General features: G+C 39.2%; 1 protein-coding gene across 8 annotated transcripts in view; it reads right to left on the bottom strand.

Annotated features, from left to right (window-relative positions):
• Uggt2 (UDP-glucose glycoprotein glucosyltransferase 2) overlaps positions 1–22,277 on the bottom strand; it is a 259,231-nt gene that overhangs the window by 199,800 nt on the left and 37,154 nt on the right. For 6 of the 8 annotated variants that reach the window (XM_029558882.1, XM_029558884.1, XM_029558883.1 and 3 more), the window contains 2 exons: positions 7,649–7,721; positions 1,979–2,079 (listed from right to left, as the gene is read on the bottom strand). The exons of 1 other annotated variant lie outside the window; for it this stretch is intronic. In XM_029558882.1, the coding sequence (XP_029414742.1) occupies positions 1,979–2,079; positions 7,649–7,721 (174 nt within the window). Of the gene's footprint in view, positions 1–1,978; positions 2,080–7,648; positions 7,722–22,277 lie in introns of those variants that run through there. One more of the 8 variants, XM_029558888.1, reaches the window with a different exon arrangement.

The following is a 22,277-nucleotide window of genomic DNA, read 5'->3' as shown; positions in this document are numbered from 1 at the left end:
TATATATAAATTAAAAAGGAGATCAGAATATTGAGAGGAAGTTGGGGAAATGTGGGAGGAGTTTGAGGGGGCTGGAAATGATATAAATACAGTACTCATGTATGAAATTCTCACAAAAAAATAGGACCAGGCATGGTGATGCATGCCTTTAATTCTAGTAGTTGGGCAGCAGAGGCAGGCATATCTCTGAGATCAAGGCCAGCCTGGTCTACATAGCCAGGTCCAGGTCAGCTGGAGCTATGGGAAAACCCTGTTTCAAAACAAACAAATAAACAACAATAATAAAATTGCCAATTGGTCTAAGGTCAAAACTTAAAAGAAAGCACAGTAAGACAGCTTAGTTTGTAGAAGGATCTGTTGCCAAATCTAACAACTGGTGTTCAATCTCTGGTACCTATGTGGGGAATAGAGAACTGACACCTGCAAGTTCTCTGACCACATACACACAAAATAAAAATATTTTTTTTAATTTAAAAGAAACTAAAACTCAGTTCTGATTTCTTTTGGGGGTAGATTTTAAGAATTCATTTAAAAAATATTTTTATTGAGTTTTTTGTGCATTCCATTAAATTTTGATTAAGATCTATCATGATACCCTCCTCATCTGTGGCCCCCATATCCCCACCCCCAACCAGATTTCATGCATTCATATATGTTAAGGCCTATCTAGTCAAGCATTTGTACCCAGATGTCCCTCAGCGCAAGTTCATCCACTGGAGTCTAGTAAATCTACCTAGAGTCACTTCCTTAAAGATCTACTACCCCTCACCCAGCAGTAATTAGTTACCAATAGTTTCTCAGCTAGGCTTGGGGCCTATTGCCCATTTTCCCTGTTCTACAATGGGTTTCTGTCTGATTGAGTTGGTGTGGGTTAAGTGCATGCTATCACCATTGTTGCAAATTCATATGAGCAAGTTCCCAGTGGCCTGAAAGCCTCTGTTTCCCCATGTTCATGCACTAACCCTGTCTCTTAACAAACTTTCTTCCACCTCTTTGCAATGGTCCTTGAGCCATGGATAGGTGAGGTTTAATACAAGAGTCCTATCCAGGGACACATACTCTGCAGTCTCCTGTTCTCTAAAACTTATCCAGTTGTAGCCTCCTGTGTGCATCACACTCTGTAGAGGAATGAAGTTTCATTGGTAAGAGTTGAGAGTTCTATTGGTAGTCTCTCTACCCTCTGTTCTACTATTTTCCATAAGCCTTAGGAGTAGAGGTTCCACTGTAGATGTGCCACTTAGGACTGGGGATCTCTCAGACACATATTCTCTGTGTGACCAATTGTGGAACCCTGTAATACAGTCCCATACATGTATAGAATGAATTTTAATCATTTTCACCCCTTCCCCTTTACTCTCTTTCATCCCTCTCCCTTTTCCACTGAAATTTTCAAGCAGACTCCCTTCTGCCTTTAGGTCTTTTTGTGTATGACCCACTGGGCTTAATTAGGGATGTTTGAATAAGCATGGGTGGGAGGTTATTTACTGGAGCATGGGCAACTAATTTATCAGAAGAAAGCTATCTCGAGTGGATTTTTTGAAGCAGGGTCTTATTCTGTAGCTAACGCCTATTTAGAACTCACTGGGTAATCAGCCTGGCCTCATACTTAGACATTAATCCTTTAGTCTCACCCTCCTAATTGCTGAGATTACAGGTATGAGTGACTACATCCAAGCTTTTATATAAATTTTATAGACTCTATCAAATAGGGTTTAGTATTTGAGACTAAAGTGTTAATAAAGTAAACCAGTTTATACTTTTAAGATGATAATGTTAAATGCACGTGCTGTATATAATTTTGTCTTATGAACTTAAAAATATGACAATTTTTAAATATTTCTGCAAAGTAATATAATTTATATTATCATTAATTATGACTATCTATAAATAACCAATTATGTTTTATGGAAGATTATTTAATAAAACAGAGGTCAGTTACCAACACGCTATGTTAAAAATAAAGCTCAAAATACAGTACCTTGCAGTTCCCAGACTTTCAAAGGCATCATTTCTTTGCTGCTCTCAATCAGGTACTTTTGGAATATTGTCAGATTATCTTTAAGATCTGAATATATTTTTCTACATTAGAATATGAAGCAATGTTAACTGTCACCATTTATCACAAATAATTATACAAGCAATATACTTCTAAAATTCTTTTCAATGATTAGACAAAGCTATTCATTAGCATTAATAAAATGTGATACAGCTGCATCCACAGTGTCCATATATGTGTCTATACATATACATGTACATAAAACTAAACTCAATCTGGAGGAATGTATTTTCAATTCTAACACCACGTATAGAGCACGCAAGGAAGAGAGCAGGATTACCAATTTTTAAGTTTTATTGTTGTTTTGATGTTTCAAAAATTGGAAGTATTGGTTTTATACTTTACAAAATCCTAGCTTAGACACTGGTAAGTGGGTAAAAAAATCCAAACCCAACCTAAGGAACTTTTGGCAATTGATGGCTGCTGGGAGGGGACAGTGTTTTATAGGGATGGGAGTCTTGTGGGTCTAGCAGATAGACTCACACTGAAGGACATTTGGGGAGACAAATCAGACTCTATAAGCTGTATCATATATAGAAGAGAGTACATTAAATTTTGTGAGGAGGGCAATGGGAGGAGGTGAAAGTAGGGAGAAGTGACTTAAATACCATCAAACTATATTGCATAAAAATTACAAAAATTTAATATAAAATTAAAGATAGAATCTATTTAAAATATTTTTACTGAGTTTTTGTGCATTTCACACAATAGTTCTGAATCAAATTTAGATCCCATTCCCCATCCATGCCCCCAACTTATTTACTTATATTTTACGTCTCTATGTGTTTGGCCTGCATGGAAGTACACCTACGAGTCGCAACGCCTATGGAGACCAGAAGAGAGCATTGGATCCCATTTAACTGTATTTAGAAATGATTGTCAGCTGCCAAGTCGGTGTTGGGAAGCAAATACAGGTCCTCAGCAAGAGTTCTTAGCCACTGGGTCATCTTTCCAGCCCACAAAACAATTTTATGACAAAAAGTCTTCCCACAAACTTCATTTGATCTTAACCAAAGGCCAAGAAGATTCTTCTTATGCAACCTTAAAGTTTGTTTTGTTTCTTAAAAGTTCCATCTTTGACTTTTATAGAAAGCTTAAAGAAGGTAACTTTGTCCAATATTAAATATATGTAAGCATCTTTTAGTGGATCAAATGGTAAGGTAGTAGAATGGCATTTTACTATACACATTATAGAAGAATTTCTTTACTGTTCATGAATCAAGACACAAGTATGATCTTATTTAAAGAGAATTCTTTAAAAATTTATCTAGCTAGCTTTATTTTTATTTATTTTTATTTTTTCCTTTTAAAAATGATTTATTGAGAATTTCATACATGCATATAAGGTGTTTTGATCAAATCCATGCCCACTCCCTCCCCTCCAACTCCTCCCATATCTCCTCATCACTTTTTTCTGATAACTTCATGTACTCTTTCTTCTTTATTTTTTTATGGGGCTTCTGGCTACTCTAACATTTCACCCTCTGAAGAGATAACCTTAAAATCTTTTAAGGATTAGATAAAAGCTCCCAAATATTTCCGACAGTTTTGGTCTTTCGAATGGAGTACGGTGCTAAGAGGCCTAAGCACATCGTGAGTTATAGTCAAGAAACTGGCTACTTTTCTTTGGGTTTTTTTTACCCTAACTGCCTAGCCAATCTTGCTAACTTTTAAAACACATATTTTCAATATAAATATAAAATATTTTCAACAGTCAGTAGAAATGAATTAAGAAGAGAAATTATTTAGACTCAGTAGGCCTTAAAAAATGAGAGGACATGAAATGAGGGGTATAAATAGGTAGGAATGGATTTCAGAGGAGATGAAGGAGGGGCACTGAATATGGTCAAAACAGCTACACATCCGACAGAGGATTAATATACAGAATATACAAAGAACTCAAAAAAGAAAGAAATAAGAAAATAAATGACCCAATAAAAAAATGGGGGATAGACCTAAACAGAGTTCTCAAGTGAAGAAAAATGGTAAGAAGCACCTTAAAATGTGCTCAAACATCCTTAGTAATTAGAGAAATGCAGATAAAAACCACTTTAAGATTCTATCTTACCCCCACCAGACTGGCAAAAATCAAGAGAATGAAAGACTTCAAATGCTGGAGACGATGTGGAAAAAGAGGAAAGCTCATTCACTGCTGGTGGGAATGCAAACTCATGCAACTACTATGAAAAGCACTGTAGAGAACCCTCAAAAAACTAAAAATGAACTTACTATATGATCCAGTCACACCACTCCTTGGCATATACCCAAAGGACTCATCATATCACAGAGATACCTGTACATCCATGTTTGTTGCTGATTTCTTCACAATAACTAAGAAATAGAAACAACCTAAATGTCCCTCAACTGACTAATGATTAATGAAAATGTGGTACATCTATACAATGGAGTTCTATTCAGCAGCAAAAAAAGATAAAATTACAAAATTTGCAGGCAAATGGATGGAGCTAGAGAATGTTCAAGTGAAGTAACACAAATGCAGAAAAGCAAGTGATATATGTTCTCCGTCACTTGTGGATTGTAGCACCAAACCCTTATAAGTGAGTATATAAGTTCTTATGTAACACCAGGAGCCAGGAAAAGGGAAAGGATACATGGAGGTAAAGGAAAAGAACAACCTGAAAGGAGGATAGTAGGGAACAGATGTTCCCTGAGGGAGGTGAAAAAAGTGGGAGTAAGCAGCAGGGAGGAAAGGAGGGAAGAACATGCACGGGGCCATGGTTTAGGGGAGAGGAGGAAGTCAGAAGAGGAAGGACGGTGGGAGTTGAGAGGTATTGGGGGGAGGGTGGGTATAATCGGGGCACTGTGACTAGGGAGGGATGGAGGAGGGAAGCCTGATAGGAGAAAAAAGTGGAGATGAGTGAATCTTGGGGGTCTAGGAAAGCGATGCCCTTGAAACCCTATGAGAAATGCACATACAGTGACTGAACATGAATGCATATGTATACCTGGGAGCTGCTTGGCAGGGATCAGAGGGCCAGACAGATGAGACCTCCCTTAGAGCGGTATATGGAGGTGGTCCAGGAGACTCCCAAAGTAATACAAGATATTGCCAAACCTCTTGGTTATCTCCCAGAACTAGTAAATAAAACCCTGCTGTTGAAGAAAGAACATACTTGGGGTACAGGACTTGAAACAATGGAGTGGGAACTGATCTGGAAGCCGTCTAACAGAAGTTTGGCTATCAAAACACTAGATGATGATATGCAAACTGCCAAGGGAGAATAACAATGGTCCATCCCAGCCCTGAAGCCTAATAACCAAGGCAACTGGCATGGAAAACTACCTCTATTGGTATAGTAGTGGCACTGTTAACAGGGGGGCAATCAACAGCTCTCTAGTTGGACTTATAGCCCTCTTGGTGGGAGGGAACTCATGGGTGGCACTGTAAACTCAACCAAATACACATAGCAGGAGAGGACAGAGATCCTGGAGAAAACCTATCTCTTTCATATCTCAAGACAAAAGAAACTTCTTACTATATGCTAAATATTGATCCTTTATTACAGACAAACATTCTATACAGGACTCATCAAAGAAGCTTCTTTTTGCAACAGATGGAGGCTTCTGAAGAACTGCATATCTGGTCAGGCACCAAGAACATACATTTGGGAGATGCCCAGTGCCAGGTGACACATCTGCAGTTGAATCTCTATAACTAACACTCATGGATCATAGAGGAATAATGGGTAAAGAGAGGGTTAATGCTTCCCTCAACTTTCACCAGTGAGGCTTCCTTGTACAGCAGAATGTGATGCACACAGAAGGCCACAACTGGCCAAGTTTTGGAGAATAAGAGACTGTAGCATGTAGGATGGGACTCCTATATGGAACCTTACCCACTCACAGCTCAGGGACCATTGTAGAGGAGCGGGCAGACAGATTTTAAGAGCCAGGGCTGGTTCATGAACACAGCAAGGCAGCAGCTTCCTGGCCACTGGAGGCTTGCCACATGTGAACATGTGGCAGTAGTGATGTCAAGAGTGGGACCCATGTCAGTTCAAGTAAACAAGGGCCCAAAGGAGAGGTGAGAAATAGGTGGTGGGCCGGCACTAGACTCAGAATTATTTGAGACTGATTGCTGCTGGGTGAGGGAGAGTATGACTGACATACTATCACTGGATGGGCTGACTAGACTCCAGTGTACACGTTTACAATGAAGGACATTTGGGTACAGACACCTGAATGAATAGGACTTAGCATGTATGGCAGAATACATGGGGTTTGGTGGGGGGATAGGGGATGCATGGATGGGGGAGGGGCTCTGGATTTGATTGGGAAATACATGAAATTTAAAAAGCTCAATAATAAAAAAGAACATGAAAAAATACATTGTATGAAATTCTCAAAGAATAAAAATATTATTTAAGGGACTGGAGAGATGGCTCAGTAGTTAGAGCACTGGCTGCTCTTCAATCAGTATGGCAAAAAAGGGGAGTATATTTTTAATTATTAAATGGTTACTTATTTGAGTTTAAGAAATTAAGACCAGATGTTAAAAGGGTTTAACATGGAAATCTATGACAAGGAAATTTAGGGAAAATGTTCTTTTCCTGAGGGGCATAAATTTCTTAAAGCTTCTCCATGATTTTTGTAATTCATTAGCTCTATGTCAGGTACTATAAACTATTTAAAAATTATAAGTATTAGTTAACATTATTATTAGGACATGTATTTTAAAAGTAATCTTTTGTATATGTGCGGGTGTTTTGGGGGTATCCATTCTGGTGTATATGCACCTGTGTGTGAGGGTACGCGATCCTATGCGCACACATGAGGAGGCCAGAGGAGGATGTTGGATGCCCCGCTCTAGGAGTCTCCTCCTCATTCCCTCACTGAACCTGGACCTAGGCTGGCAGCCATCAAGTCAGCATTCCTCTTGTCTCCACCTTGTATAGCACAGGGGTTAGAGGAGCATGTGTGGTCACATTGACTTTATTAAATTGAGAAAAAATTTAAAAATAGTACTAGTCTTTAGTATAGTTCTAGGAAACAGATACCTTCACACACTAGTATGATTTGTAAGTAAAGTTTAGGAGGGAATTTCCAAGTATGTGCCAAAATGCAAGAAATATATCTTGAATTATCATTTTTTCCTGAAACTTGCACCATGAAAAATTGGAGATGTACAAAACCTGGTACAGAAAAATACTCAATGAAAACATTGGAAAATAATCTAAAGTCCTATTGTACGGGATAGTTCTTTCATAGAATGTGAAAAAAGCAGTTGCATAGTAAAATTCCATTATGAAAAACAATATGCTCGGAATACATTTATTTTAGCTATAAATTATACACAGAAAGGTTGGAAAGATATATACTAAAACATGATGGTAGTGAGAGTAATCTTTCAGTTATGCAATTAGTGATTTTTTTTAATTTTATGCTTTTGCTTCTTTGCTTTCTCACATCAATTATATGTTAATTTTATAGGAAATAAAGACAATATAAAGTGGTATGTATGTAAGTTGATATGTATACAAAAAAGAACACATGTCAATATAACATATCAAGTTAACTCCTTTAAAAATAAAAGGGCAAAACAAAACCAATTTTATTTCCATTCATACTCACTTTAGTTTCCCAAAAAGAAATCCTTGAACTTCATCTGCTTCAGTCTCATCTTCTATAGTAGTATTAGTTACAGCTACATTTTAGGGGGAAAATAAAGAAACACGTATTTTTAGGCTGGGTAAAGAATATGTAATAAAAAACTGGAACTCTCAATGAAATGAATTCCATTTGTTTTACATTACTTTTCCTTCATGGGCAAGCATAATGTACATGCATATGTGTAGACTTATAGTCTGAAATGTGTTTTCTTTTTAAAAATTGGCTTATATTAACAAATATTTGATAACCATAATGAATATTATATAAATTATTTCACAGACAGTTTCTAGTTTATAGCCCAATATGATGAGACAAAGCACCCATAACAGATACTGGTTTTGGGTCTAATGGGAGATCCATGCCTGAATAAATATGAATTCCTGTATAATTTAAACACTCTTAAAGATAGTTAAGGGATCTTTGGAAAGATACTATACCTCAAGGCCTCCAAGAAAAATGATAAAACATTTTATACTCATTTCCCTTCTTCCTACTAAATAGTGTGGTGGGTGGAATATGGGAAGGTGTAATGGTTTGCTCTTCATCAGAGTGTTATCAGCTCTCAGCAACACTTTCCTCTTCTTACTTTTCTGAAGCTCTGGGTTTCAAGGACTGCAAGCAAAAACCCTGGTGCTCTGATTTACATATGTATGGGTCAAATATTTGTTTAATTCATTCATTGTACAAACATTTGCTGTCTACTATGATTTCTGATGAGACAGATAATGGGGAAATATACAAATGGTAAATACCCTACTTGGTAGGAATGGAGAAAGACAAATGGACTACTTTAATAAAATGAGTAAAACTTTTCTAAAAGAAGGCCCAGAAATACAGGGAATAGAAAAGGAAACAAAACAAACTTTAACAGAATAGGAAAACAGGTAAACATCTCTGAGGTACATTATGTGAGCCTTGGTAGATAAGTAAGTGAAAAAATGAAAGGCAAAAGAAGGGAAGAATCCTGAAGACAGATGAAACCGCACATGCCAAGGACTTATCCAAGATGCTCTGTGTAGCCCAAGTATAGAGGTATCCTAGGAACAAAATTATTCTGAAGAGTAGGTTAGTGTTTCATGACTACAAGGTAGAAAGGTGATAAAGCAGGAGGAGAACAGCAATGGGGGGCTGGTATAGAAAGCCATGGAAAACTTTGTTTGCAAAAGCCATAATACCTGAATGTAAGAAGGGGGTTACAGGAAGCCAGTAAGGATTTTAACCAGTGGAGTCATAGTGTGAAATTTTCACTTTAAGTTCTTTCTGGAAGCACTGTGGAATACAGATTGATTAATTTATTTTGGAGAGTAGGAAAAATGAGGGTTCTGAAGACCAAAGATCAGAAAGATGAATAGCTAAAAGTTTGATACCCATATAAAGATAGAGAAGAAAACAGAAGAGAACCAACAAAAAACTGTAAACTAGAATGGAGAGGAGAAAAGTATTCTAAATGTATGTAAAAGGTAAGATACTAAATTATAAAACATTACATATATATGTTATATAAAAACATAAAGACTGGGCATTGTTCTACTACATGCTTTCAGTAACTACAAAAAATTAAATTCCAGTATGTATAGGTCTTCATTTTGAGCACACGCTATAGAAGCAGCCAGAGCTCAGCGATTAGGATCAGATTCTGAACAGGAAAAGACAAGTGAAGCTGAGGTCACAGCTGAGTGCATGCAAAAGAAGGAACTCAAAATTTTTAACTAAGAACTAGCACAAATAACAGGCGAGCAAGACCATAAAAGATTTCCATAAAAGTTTTGAGAATGAGGTCCTGCCCACCATGTCTTTATTCCATTCCTCTCACCCACCCCCAACCTGTCCCCTGCCAGCCTTGGACCCAGTCAGGCTCCAATTCCTACACCTCAGATCTCTGGACTAGCTTCCTAACCCAGACTAGTTAACACCCTAGCATAGACTGCTAAATCCCTCCTCAGGGGGTCCCCACACCCTTATCTTCCCTGGCTCCTGATCAGCTAGACAGGCCTATCCACTGAGGACTCTGGTAAGTCAGATCCCACCTACCATATCTCTATTCCATTCCTCTCACCTACCCCAACCTGTCCCCCTGCCCCAGCCTTGGACTCAGGTGGGCTCCAATTGCTCTGCCTCAGATCCCTGGACTAGCTTCCTAACCCAGACCTGCTAAACTCCCCAGCACAGACCTCACTGGCTCCTGATCTGTCTGACACAGACCAGCCCTCCTACTAACCTGACCAACCTATCTACTACTATCCTGTCCCACCACCCACCCAGACCAGTCTACTTTCCTGAAAGAATTTGAAACACACACCAATTTATTTCCCATACCTGAACAAAAAGCAACAAAGCTACATAAACAATAAAAACAGAACCAAAATTAAATAAACAAAAGTAGAATAGAAGTTCCTACTGGACACATAACCAACAAAGAACATCTATATGCCCAAACAGCAGTGCAAAAACACAAATAATATGAAAAACAAAGAGAATATGTCCCCAACAAAACCCACTAGTCCTACAGCAGTGCACTACAAAGAGAACCACCCTGAGGAACCCCAGGATGCAGAATTTAAAAGAACAATCATAAACATGATCAAAGAACTTAAAGAAAACACAAACAAGTCAAAGAACTCAAAGAGGAATGGCATAAACTTGTGATGGGAGTCCAAGAATATACAAATATGCAGCTTAATGAAATATCAAAAACAATCCATGACTTGAAAAGTGAACTGAGAAAAGAGAGATAGTGAAGAAAGCCCAAACAGAAATGAACACAGGATTGAAATATCCTACTATCTTCAATAGACACATCAACTGGACAAAGAATAAACAGAGACATCTGAATTAAATGACATCATACATAAAATGGACCTAACAGACATCTACAGAATATTCCACCCGAGCACCAAAGAATATACATTCTACTCAGCAGCCCATGCAAGTTTTTCAAAAATTGACCACATTCTGGGATACAAAACAAACCTCAACAAATACAAAAATTGAAATAATTCCATGCATTCTATCAGACCACAGTGCAACAAAGCTTATAATCAATAGCAAAAGAAGCTCTAGTAAGTACAGGAACTCATGGATATTAAACAACACACTCCTGAATGATGAATGTGTCAAGAAATTAAGGAAAGAATAAAAGTATTTCTGGAACCAAATGAAAATGAGACTACAACACAACAAAACCTCTGGGACCCCTTAAAAGCAGTCCTAAGAGGAAAGTTTATAGCTCTTGGTGCCTACGTTAAAAAAATCAGAAAGAGCACATGTAAATGGTTTAACAGTGCAACTCAAGATTCTGGAAAGGCAAGAACAAACCAACCCCAAACCTAGTAGATGAGAAGAAATAGCAAAAATCAGAGCAGAAATTAATGAAATAGAAACAAAGAAAACAACACACAAAAAAACTAAGATCTGGTTCTTTGAAAGGTTAAACAAGATAGACAGACCCTTAGCCCAGTTAACCAAAAGAAAGAAAGAGCAAATCCAAATCAACAAAATCAGAGATGAAAGGGGAAACATCAGAAAAAAACACCAAAAAACAAAACAAAACAAAACAACCCCCCCAAAAAAACCAAAAACCCAGAACACTGTCAAGAATACTTTAAAAATCTATACTCCATTAAATTGGAAAATCTAAAGAAATGAATTTTTTCTAAAATCATGGACACCATCAAAGTTAAACCAAGAAGAGATCAACAGCTTAAACAGATGCATAACAAATAAGGACACTGAAACAGTAATACAAAGTCTCCAGACTAACAAAAGCCCAGGCTCAAACAGATTCACAGCAGGATTCTACCTGACATTCAAAGAAGATCTACAGTCAATATTACTTAAATTATTCAAAAAGACAGAAACAGAGGGAAAACTCCCAAATTCCTTCTATGAAGTTAGTTTCCTCTAATACCAACATGAGGTAAAGATACAACAAAAAAGAAAACCATAAACCCATATATTTTTTAAATATTTTATTATTTTTATGTATATGAGTGTTATGCCTGCATGTAGATAAGTGCACCCGTGTCATGCAATGCCTGCAGAGAACAAAAGAAAAAAGTCAGAACAGGGCAATTTTCAAATGTTCATATGAGAGTCCACTGGATTTCTTGACAAGGGCTCCCAAAAGCATCCCTCTATTGGGTTCTTCTTCATTGTTCTTTTGTCTTCCAAGGCTGGACTAGCAGCTGGGAAGAGTGGCTGGATACTCAGGCAAGGGTCCCCTGACCCTGCTTGGCTCTCCTTTAAATGAATGAGCACAACCATCAACAAACCCAATTGTGACCATGTTTAGTGATCAGGCTTAGCCAAAGTCGTGATGATGGTAGTTGTTATTTCATGCAGAAGGGACTGCTGTATAGCATCATCTTACTAAAAGAACCTGGAATTTAAAAGGATTTGATGCTAGGAGCCACATATGAGCCAAGTTGTTTGTTTTTCTAAGTCTGTGTTACTTCACTTAGTATAACAGTTTCTAGATCCACCCATTTACCTGAAAATTTCATTATTTCATCTTTCTTTACTGCTGAATAGAAATCCATTGTGTAAATATACCACATTTTTTGTTAACCACTATATTTTAAAGTGTATTTTATTTATTATTTTTATGTGTACAAGTGCATTGCCTGTGTGTATGTAAGTGCACCTGTGTCATGCAATGCTTGCGGAGGTCAAAAGAGGGTGCTGGATCCCCTGGAACTGGAGTTAGGACAGTTGTTAGCTGTCATGTGAGTACTGGGAATCAAACCCAGGTCCTCTGCAAGGGCAGCCAGTGCTCTTAACTGCTGAGCTATCTCTCCAGCCCCTAGACCCACACCCTTAATGAATATAGTTGCAAAGATATTCAACAAAATACTCACAAACTGCATACAGACACATATAAAAAAGATTATCCGCCACCATTAAGTTCGCTTTATTCCAGAGATGCAGGGATGGTTCAATATACATAACTCAATAAATGATGGACTTAAAGACAAAAATCACATGGTCATCTCAATAGATACAGAAAAGTCCTTTGACAAAATCCAACATGTATTCATGTTAAAAGTTTTAGAAGGAATTGTTCTAGAGGGAACATATCTCAACATGTGAGCTTGTGGCAATGGTGGCATTGAGCACAGTACCCATGCCAAATCATTTAAACAGGGCCCAGAAGGGAGGAGAGAAATGGGTGGCAGGTCAACCCTAGACTGAGAACTACTGTAGAATGATTGCTACTGAGAGAGGGAGAATATGCCTCACTTATGATCTCTAGATGGGCTGACTAGACTCCAGTGGGATGAATTTTCACTGACAACATCTGGGTACAAATGCTTGATTACATAGGGCTTAACATGTATGGTGGAATACATGAGATCCAGTTGGGGGATAGGGAGGCCTGGCTGGGGGAGGGGTCTAAATTTGATTAAGAACTATTATATGAAATTAAAAAAGCTCAATAAATTTTTTTTAAATGTTCTTAGAATGTGTTTAGTTTATTTAGGCCTCCAGAGGTCTTCATCTAGATCTACCATTTAGTTACAAAACTGTAACTGGCTGCCCTAGGAAACCCAGAGTCTGGGGTAAGTGAGCCCAGGCTGCCTACTGACTCCTCTCTTCTCCAGATCCCAAAGTACTGGCCACTGCTGTCTGGGATCCTCTAGTTGCCCCATGAGTCCTGGAGAACCTCATAAGTGATCCAATGCCTCCTCCTACTGGTCCTTTCTCACCCAGGACTCCCATCCCTGCTCAGCAAGTAAGCAACTCCACACCTCTTCTCCCAGGCTCCTCCCCACTTTGGATTCCCCAAAGCCATACCTGCTGCTCTTAGGGATCCTTCGGCCACCCAAAGGATAGAATATAGAATGTACTATATATGCAAATGTATGTATGAAAGTGCCGGAGAACAAATTTAATAAAAAAATTAAAAGAAACCTTTCCACTCCACCAGATGGAAATGTCATCACCTCTTTCATGACAAAGACATGTAAAAAAGGTTAATTCTGACATTGGACAAATCCAGAAATTTTTTAGGTACTGATTTACACATTAATATAGTAAAGGGACCTTTATTAGAAGATAAGGGAAGTACTTTAAAACTGTACCACATTTTTATTATCGATTCCTCACCTGGAAATTATTACATATGTTAAAATGGATTTGCACTGTAGACATTTAGTACCTGTCTATGGGATATTGCATTGCTTGCTTTTTATAAAGTTCAAAATAAACATTTTCAAAAAAATTTGAAAAAGAAAAAGATGTTCAGTTCTAAGAATACATGAGTAGCTTTAGATTACAAGTGCCTTCTAAGAACCTGGTAACGGATATTCTATCAGATCACTTAACTAGAGACTGTTTAAACTTCCCAGAAATGACCCAGCACATACTATATAATTAGCCAATTAGTTATTAAATCATGAAAAACCTGTAGGTGATATTAAGTTTATAGACATAAATGTGAGTACTTTACCTCATCTAAACAAAAACTTCACAAGCCTTGCCAATCCTGTTTCAACAAGAACAAAAAAACCCAAACCATAATCGTAACTATGAGTCGCCCCTCCTCGTGTGTGTGTGTGTGTGTGTGTGTGTGTGTGTGTGTGTGTTTATATATCAGGTAAAGCTTCCATTGCTAATGTGTATCAATGAAATACAAGTTGATGGAAATACTAATTCACTCATATACTTCCACAGCAACTGGGCAGAGCATGCAGTAGTCTGAATTCCTGGCCATGCATATATGGCAATTCAGCCTCAGGTATTGCCTCAATATGCTTTACATATGTTACCTTTTGTTACGTGGTATTGGAAAGGGTTGAGAAACTGAGCATAGGTAAAATAATATACAATTTCCTATGCTTAAAGAAGTTTTAAGAAAACAGTAATATTAAATACATTTCCTTCCGTTAAATATTAAAGTCCAAAATAAGGAGGAATATACCCACCCAATCTCTAGCCTCAAGTGAATACATGGAGGATTATATTCATATATTGTATTACTATGCCTATATCACACACACACACACACACACACACACACACACATACACACACACACACACACACACAAAGCTATGTAAGCTCCAACCTTTCAGGCTACTCAAGTACAGAGATTTAAAAAACCTTACTTTTTGTCTTAGTGTGGGCTTTTTTCTTCTCATGGCACTCCAGACTTCTGGACTACCCTTTTGGCCCAGACTCCCCACTGCTTCCTGATCCTTTGCACTGAACCTTTGCAGCCAGACCACCCCAATTCCTCAGTCTAGTCTCCTGGAGCCCTCAAAGCCTGTTCCCTCCCCCACCTTACCTTTGCATACCTGAGACCAGCCTTCATCCCTGACTGGCACAACCCCTAACTTCCTGAGGCCAGCATCTTTCCTGGATAAATTTGACCCTGTCCATTGCACTTCGACTCCCACAACCTCAGTCATCCTCCCAGCTCCTCCACCCCATCTCTCCTCCTAGTGTGGGCACTGGCCTATTTCTTCTCTTGGTACCCCAGACCTCTAGACTACCTTCTTGGCCTAGACTCCCCACTGCTTCCTGATCCTTTGCACCTAGACCAACCCAATTCTTCAGTCTAGTCCCCTGGAGCCCTCAAAGTCTGTTCCCTCCCCCACCTCACCTTTGCATACCTGAGACCAGCCTTTATCCCTGGCTGTCCCACCCCTATCCTGGATTCCTGAGACCAGCTTCCTTCCCTGCTTGCTCTGGATTCCTGAGACCAGCCTCCTTCCCTGACTGGCTTAGAGTCCTGAATCCTTCCTCTACCTAGCAATCCTCCCAAACTGTACTGTGCCTGTTGACTAGAGGGATAAAGACCTTAGGAGAAAGGCTTAGAGCATCTGATCCTCATCTGACTTGGGTCTCTGTTGGAATTCCTGAACAGCCGGACTAAAGCCATCTGGCCCCTCCAATATAAAATCAAAAGAGAGAAGCTGAAGCCTAGACCAACCAGTGTTTCATGCCCAACAAGTAAACCACAAAGGCACATAATGTTTATAAACAGAAACAGACCTAAACTCAACTAAGGAAGGCTTGAGCCTCGCACAAGAATCAGAAAGTACAAAAGAAATCCACATGTCAAAGTCACAACAAAAAAAATAATAACATAAAAAATCCAAATAATATATCCCCACCAAGTACCAACAGTCCTCTAGAGGAGTATGAGAATCCCCTGGAGATAACATAAGACATGGAATTAAAAAGAACAATTATAAATATGGTAAAAGAATTCAGTGAATTTAAAGAACACATAAAGAAATCAAAGAACTGAAGGAAGATAGGGATAAAATTCTGAATGAATTCAGAAGTGTTAGAAATATTGAAGAATACTCAGGCTGAAATGAAGAAGGAAGTGAAACACTCAACAAGCCAATTAGAAAGGACAGGAGATAGCTTCACCAATAGGATGAATGAAATGGAAAACAGAATATCAAGACTGGAAGATAAAGCGGACGAATTAGACAACTCAAACAAAGATTATGAAAAATTTAAAACAAGAATATCCAGGAATTGTGTGACACAATAAAAAACCAAACTTATGCATCATAGGCATAGAGGAAGGAGAAGAATCTCAGGATAATGGCATGGACCAGATCTTCAACAGGATTGTAGAAGAAAATTTCCCAAAATTAAAGAAAGACATGCCCATACAAATACAAGAAGCACACAGAACACCAAATAGACTGGACCAGAAAAGAAACTCTCTGTGGCACATCATAATAAAAACACTAAATGGACAGTACAAAGAGAGAATACTGAAAGCTGCAAAATAAAAACAAGTCACATATAAAGAAAAACCCATTAGAATTACAGCTGATTTTCAGTGCACACTATGAAAGCCAGAAAAGCCTGGACCAAAGTATTCCCGGCTCTAAATGACCACAGATGACAACCCAGATTACTTTTACCACACAAAATATCTATTATAGTTGAAGGAGGAAGAAAAATCTTCCATGACAAGAAAGAATTCATGTCGACAAAACCAGCCCATCAGGGAGTTCTTGAAGCAATACAAAGAGCTGAAGAAAGAAACAACTATACCCAAGGGATTGCAGAAAGAAACTTAATGAAGGTATAACCATGGAAACACACAGTTGCACCAAGAATGTGAACAGAAATCAAAATGACAGGAATCAATACACATCTTTCATTAATAACTTTAAATATTAATGGACTGAATTTCCCAGTCAAAAGACAGACTAGTTGAATGGATTAAGAAACAAAACCCATGTTTTTGTTTTCTGCAATAAAACTAGCTCACTTTCAAGGACAGGCATTTTCTTAAGACACTCATCCACCACTCATCAAAGCAGCTCATTTTGCAGCAGTCAGAGACTAATACCAAGTACCACAACCGGACACTGTCTATGAATTGCCCAGGCCTAAGGGAGACATCTATAGTGCAACCTCTACACCTAAGGTTCATGGAACATAGAACAGGGATAAAGAAGAGGATACTTGGGAATCAGTTCTCAATAATGAAGCTCCCTCATGCAGTGGAGGGCCAGGAACACAAAAGGTGACAAATGGCCAAAGTGTAGAGATCAAGAGTCTGCTAAATAATGGTCCTCAGACAGGACTCCTTTATTAAACTTCATCCACCCAAGGCTCAGGGACAATCATGGAAGAGGGGACAGAGAGATTGTATGAGCCAGGGAGGATGTGCATGACCATATGGAAACAGAGTCCTACAAGCTCCTGGGAACTTGCAAACATGATTCTATGGCATAGGTGTCAGCATACACAAGTCCCATGCAAACTCAGGCAGACAGTAACCCAGTATAGAACTGGAAAAATGAAAAGTAAACACCAATCTTATCTAAAGGAATGTTGGCAACTGATTGCTGCAAGATGAAGAAGAGCTGATCTTCCTAAAATAAGGGACTCTAGTTAGGCTGACTAGCCTCGGCAGATGGACTTGCGCTGGGGAACGGCTGGAGGCACTGACAACACAGTGGGCAGTAACAGGGATGACAGAGTATATGGGCTCTGGGAGGGGGGTGGGAGGGTGCCATTTGGGATGCAGGAAGATGGATAAGATTGTTTGGGATGTTCTGTATGAAATACACACAAAAAAATCAATAAAAATATTAATATGCATTACCATCCTATCACAGTACATGGCATATCATATGTACCTAAGAGTTTTTTTAACAGACACTGGAATTTTGTTGGTTATTCTAGTATACCAGTCCTGCATGACCAATTATTCTCTTGTGACATTAACAACAACAACAAAAAGATTTCCACTTGGTAAAGTCACTAAATAATGGTAAGTGCATTCTCTATACTTAAAAAGAATGTAATCGGGGCTGGGGCTGTAGCTCAACTGGTAGAGTGCTTGCCTAGTATGCTTGAAGCCCTAGGTGCCATCCTGAATGCCACATAAACCACATATGGTGGTGCACACCTGTAAACTCAGAATTCAGAAGGGAGAAGCAAGGGGATCAGGAGTTCAAGGTCATCCTTGACTACCTAGAGAGTTTGAGGCTAGCCTGGGATACACAAGACCTTGCCTCCGTAATAGTAATAATGATGTAATACCACCAAAATGTTGAAGTTGCTACCCCTACTGCTTTGTAACAATGTGGTTTTCCAAAGAGTGCTGGACAGATGGCAGGGAAAAGGCACAGGCTGGATCAGAAGAGACAATGAACAGAAGGAACTGGACCATCCACCAATGAATAAATGGATCAACAAAATGTGCAATGGAATAGTATCCACCCATCAAAAAGAACAGAGTATAGATGTGTGAGAAAACATGAATGAACCCTGAACACACTGGGAAAAGTGAGAGGCAGATCCAACATGTCATTCCACGATCATGAGTATCCAGAGTAAGCAGATACAAGGAGATGGAGCAAATTAGTGGTCCAGGGGCTAGGGGACGGGCAGAGAAGGAGTCACTTGCAATGGGTGCAGAGTTTCCTTTGAAAGTAGCTAATGTTCTTCAGCAGACCCCAATCTTATCTAAAGGAATGTTGGCAAATGATTGCTGCTACATGTGGAAGAGCTGATCTTCCTAAAACAAGGGACTCTAGATAGGCTGACTAGATTCAGTGGATGGACTAGCACTGGGTAACGGTTGGGGGCACTGATAACACAGTGGACAGTAACAAGGATGATAGAGTATATAGACTCCAGTGCGGGGCAGGGAAGCAATGGAAGGGTGCCATTTGGAATGCAGGTACAAAGATGAATAAGATTGTTTGGGATGTTCTGTCTGAAATACAAAAAATAAAAATAAAAAAATAAAAAATTGTATTATAAAAAAAGAAAGTAGCTAAAGTTATAGAATTGGATGACCATGTTAGTTGCAGATTTTTTCAAATGTCACATAAATTATGAAATTTTACACTTTAACAAACAACAACAAAAAAACCCTTATTTTACAGAGGTAATCCATACTTGGCACTGAAATTTTCATTTAGTAACTCGTCTTCTGGGAATAACATTGTTCACCCTTATGGTATAGTTCTGTTCAAACTTTAAAAAAAAATATCGAGCTTTTTGTAATTTCATACAACAGTTCCTAATCAAATTTAGAACCCCTCCCCCATCCATGCCTCCCCCATGCTCCCACTGAACCTCATGTATTCTGTCATACATATTAAGTCAGTTCTATTCATTCAGGCATTTGTACCCAAATGTCCTTCAGTATAAATGCATCCACTGGAGTCTAGTCAGCCCATCTAGTGATCGTATGTAAGTCATACTCTGCCTCACCCAGCAGCAATTAGTCTCCAATAATTCTCAGTCTAGTGTTGGCCTGCCACCTATTTCTCTCCTCCCCTTTGGGCCCTTGTTTAATTGAGATGACATGGGTCCTGTACTTAATGCCACCATTGCCATAAGTTCACATGTGGTAGCATCCAGTGGCCTGGAAGCCTCTGTTTCCCTGTGAGCATGAACCAGCCCTGGCTTTTACAATCTTTCCATGCCCATCTTCTGCAATGGTCCCTGAGCCATGGGTGGATGAGGTTCCATATAGGAGTCCTATCCTCCACTCTACTGTCTCTTATTCTTTAAAACTTGGCCAGTTGTGGTCTTTCATGTGCATTGTACTGTTGTATAACAAAGCTTTACTGGTGAGAGTTGAGGGATGTATTAGTTTTCTTTCTACCCCTTATTCCACTATGTTCCATAAGCCTTAGTTCCAGAGGTTCAACTGTGGATGTTCGTATTTTTAAAAACTTATTTTAATTAGCTTACCAGTGGAGTTTCATAAGGCTTCTTCATAAATCCTTAGTTTTGGTGAAATCATCTCCTACCCCTCTTTTCTTCCATTCCCTGCCCTCACCCCCTGAACCTTTACTTCCCACTATTCCCTCCAACACATACTTTCATGTCACATATGTTTTACTATCCCAGGTATGCCCTAGAGGTGCCCCAAACAATACAGGTTATTTCCATTGCTCTTGGTTTCCCATTTTATCTAGATGGTAAGATTACTGCTAAAGACATCACACACTTCAGATATAGGATACAGAAATCAATCTTGAACTGACCATGAATCTCCCTCCCTGCTGCTAGCTTCACAGTGCAGAAAGGTGTTATGTAGCACCTGCTCAGCCATAGACAGAACATCTACATCAACTCTCCCATCCCCAAAGCTCAGGGAACATGGAAGAAGAGGGGGGGGGTGGAAATAATGGAAGAGCTGGAGGAATGCTGTGAAATGCTGTCCTATGGACATGGCTGTTGCACACACAAACTCATAGTACCAGTAGCTCTCTGGACAAGATGAAGCTAGTTAAAAATTTCAGCACTGAGGGTGAAGGGACTCCTGATGTCCCTCCCCTAGATGAGAGCTATTGGTAGTTGGTGGCTGCTGAGGGAAAGTCATATTTCTTGGGGGGCATTAGTAGGTTATCCATGCCCTAATAGTTGTTCCCATGCCCATATGCCCATATGGGCACCATTAATTGGACTCAGTGGATTATAAAAACAAAAAGAAAGCTGGGTATGGTAGCACATATCTTTAACCCCAGCACTCTGGAGGAAGAGGCAGGGAAATCACCGAGATAAAGGCTAGCCTGGTCTACATAGCAAGTACCATGTCAACTGGGGCTTCAAGGAAACCTCAGCTCCAAATAGAAAAAAAAACAAAAACTCAAAATCACAAACAAAAAATAAATAAAAATATAAAGAAGACCATTAGTCAGGGTTCTCTAAAGAAATAGAACCGGTAGAATGAAAGTACACACACATACACACGTGTGTGTGTGTATGTGTGTGTGTGGTGTGTGTGCATATTTATCAGATTAGCTCACAGGATAGAGTCCAAGTAGTCCAACAATGGCTGCACCACACTGGAGAGGCTGAGAATCTGGTAGTCACTCAGTCCACGAGGCTGGATGTCTCAGTAGTCCCAATCTGGTGCTGAAGGTCTGATGAATTCCAGAAGATTGGCTAGTCTTCAGTCTACAGCAGCAAGACAAACTCACCAGCAAGAGAGAGAAGGCAAGTGGCAAAAAGCAAGCTCTCTCCTCTGCTATGGCCTTTTATACAGGCTGCCATCAGAAGCTAACAACCACATTTCGGGTGTGTCTTCCAGCTTCAGATGATCCAATCAAGAAGATCTCTGTCATTTCAGTTAATCCCAGATCCAGTGAAGTTGACACCCAGGATTAGCCATCACAAGTCCACCCCTTGTCAACCTGACACCCAAATTTTTAATGAAAACAATGGTGAGGTCATAATTTCACCTAACATGATATGACTATCCCATCATACAATGACCAATGCATTATATATCTTAGAGTAGGTGATAAGGTCTTTGAGGAATACTTAGCCCTTTAGTATCTCATAACATAGTACGATCATATAGGTTCACAACACTTAACCACTTAACACATCTCAATTACGCATTCAAAAAAGAACAACACAAGTATCTGCTTAACATGTGTGTATATATGCACAAGCCCATTCTTAACCAAATAGGACAAAAACACTCATGTCAATTACAATCCACATCTCTGCAACTGGTCATGTGGTCTAAGCTGATATTTATAACTATCTTCCTCTACTACCTATCCTGTATTTCCTCCACCATCAGCAAGTACCTCTGCAGGTCTTGGCTCTTTCCCTGGAGGAGTGACCCATACTTTCATCCCTGAAGGGTTTAGGCCATTTGTTGTCTGTCCTGTTTGGATTGGGTTGTTGCTGTTTCCCATTGACCTTAATCATAGGACATGGTAACACTAAAAGTCTCCCTAAGGAATCTCTCGCCTTCCAGATAAAATCTTCATTACGTCTATTGTGGAGAACCAGTCCAATTTCCTCCTGGTAGTCTGGGTCAATCACCCCTCCTAATACTGTTATTCCTTTCTTAGTCTGCTGACTGAAGGGCACCAGAAGCCCAAAGTGGCCAGAAGGAAGTCTTAGCTTCCAGTTCAATGGAATGTTTGTTGTGTCTCCTGGCAGAAGCACTCCCTCTTCTGGAACCAAAACTTCTAAGGCAGCAGAGCCAAAGCTGTGGGTACAGGAAGCAAAAATTTTCCTAGTGGGTCACTAGGGGTGATAGTGAATGGAATCATTCTCACTTTCACCCCTTGATTCCTGGACCCATGAATCCTGACTATAGGAGAAACAGTACCATATATTG

Source organism: Nannospalax galili, unplaced genomic scaffold (genome assembly GCF_000622305.1).
Source record: "Nannospalax galili isolate Female #2095 unplaced genomic scaffold, S.galili_v1.0 scaffold528, whole genome shotgun sequence".
In the NCBI taxonomy this organism is placed as follows: Eukaryota; Metazoa; Chordata; class Mammalia; order Rodentia; family Spalacidae; genus Nannospalax; species Nannospalax galili.
This window is presented reverse-complemented; position numbering and strand designations above follow the sequence as displayed.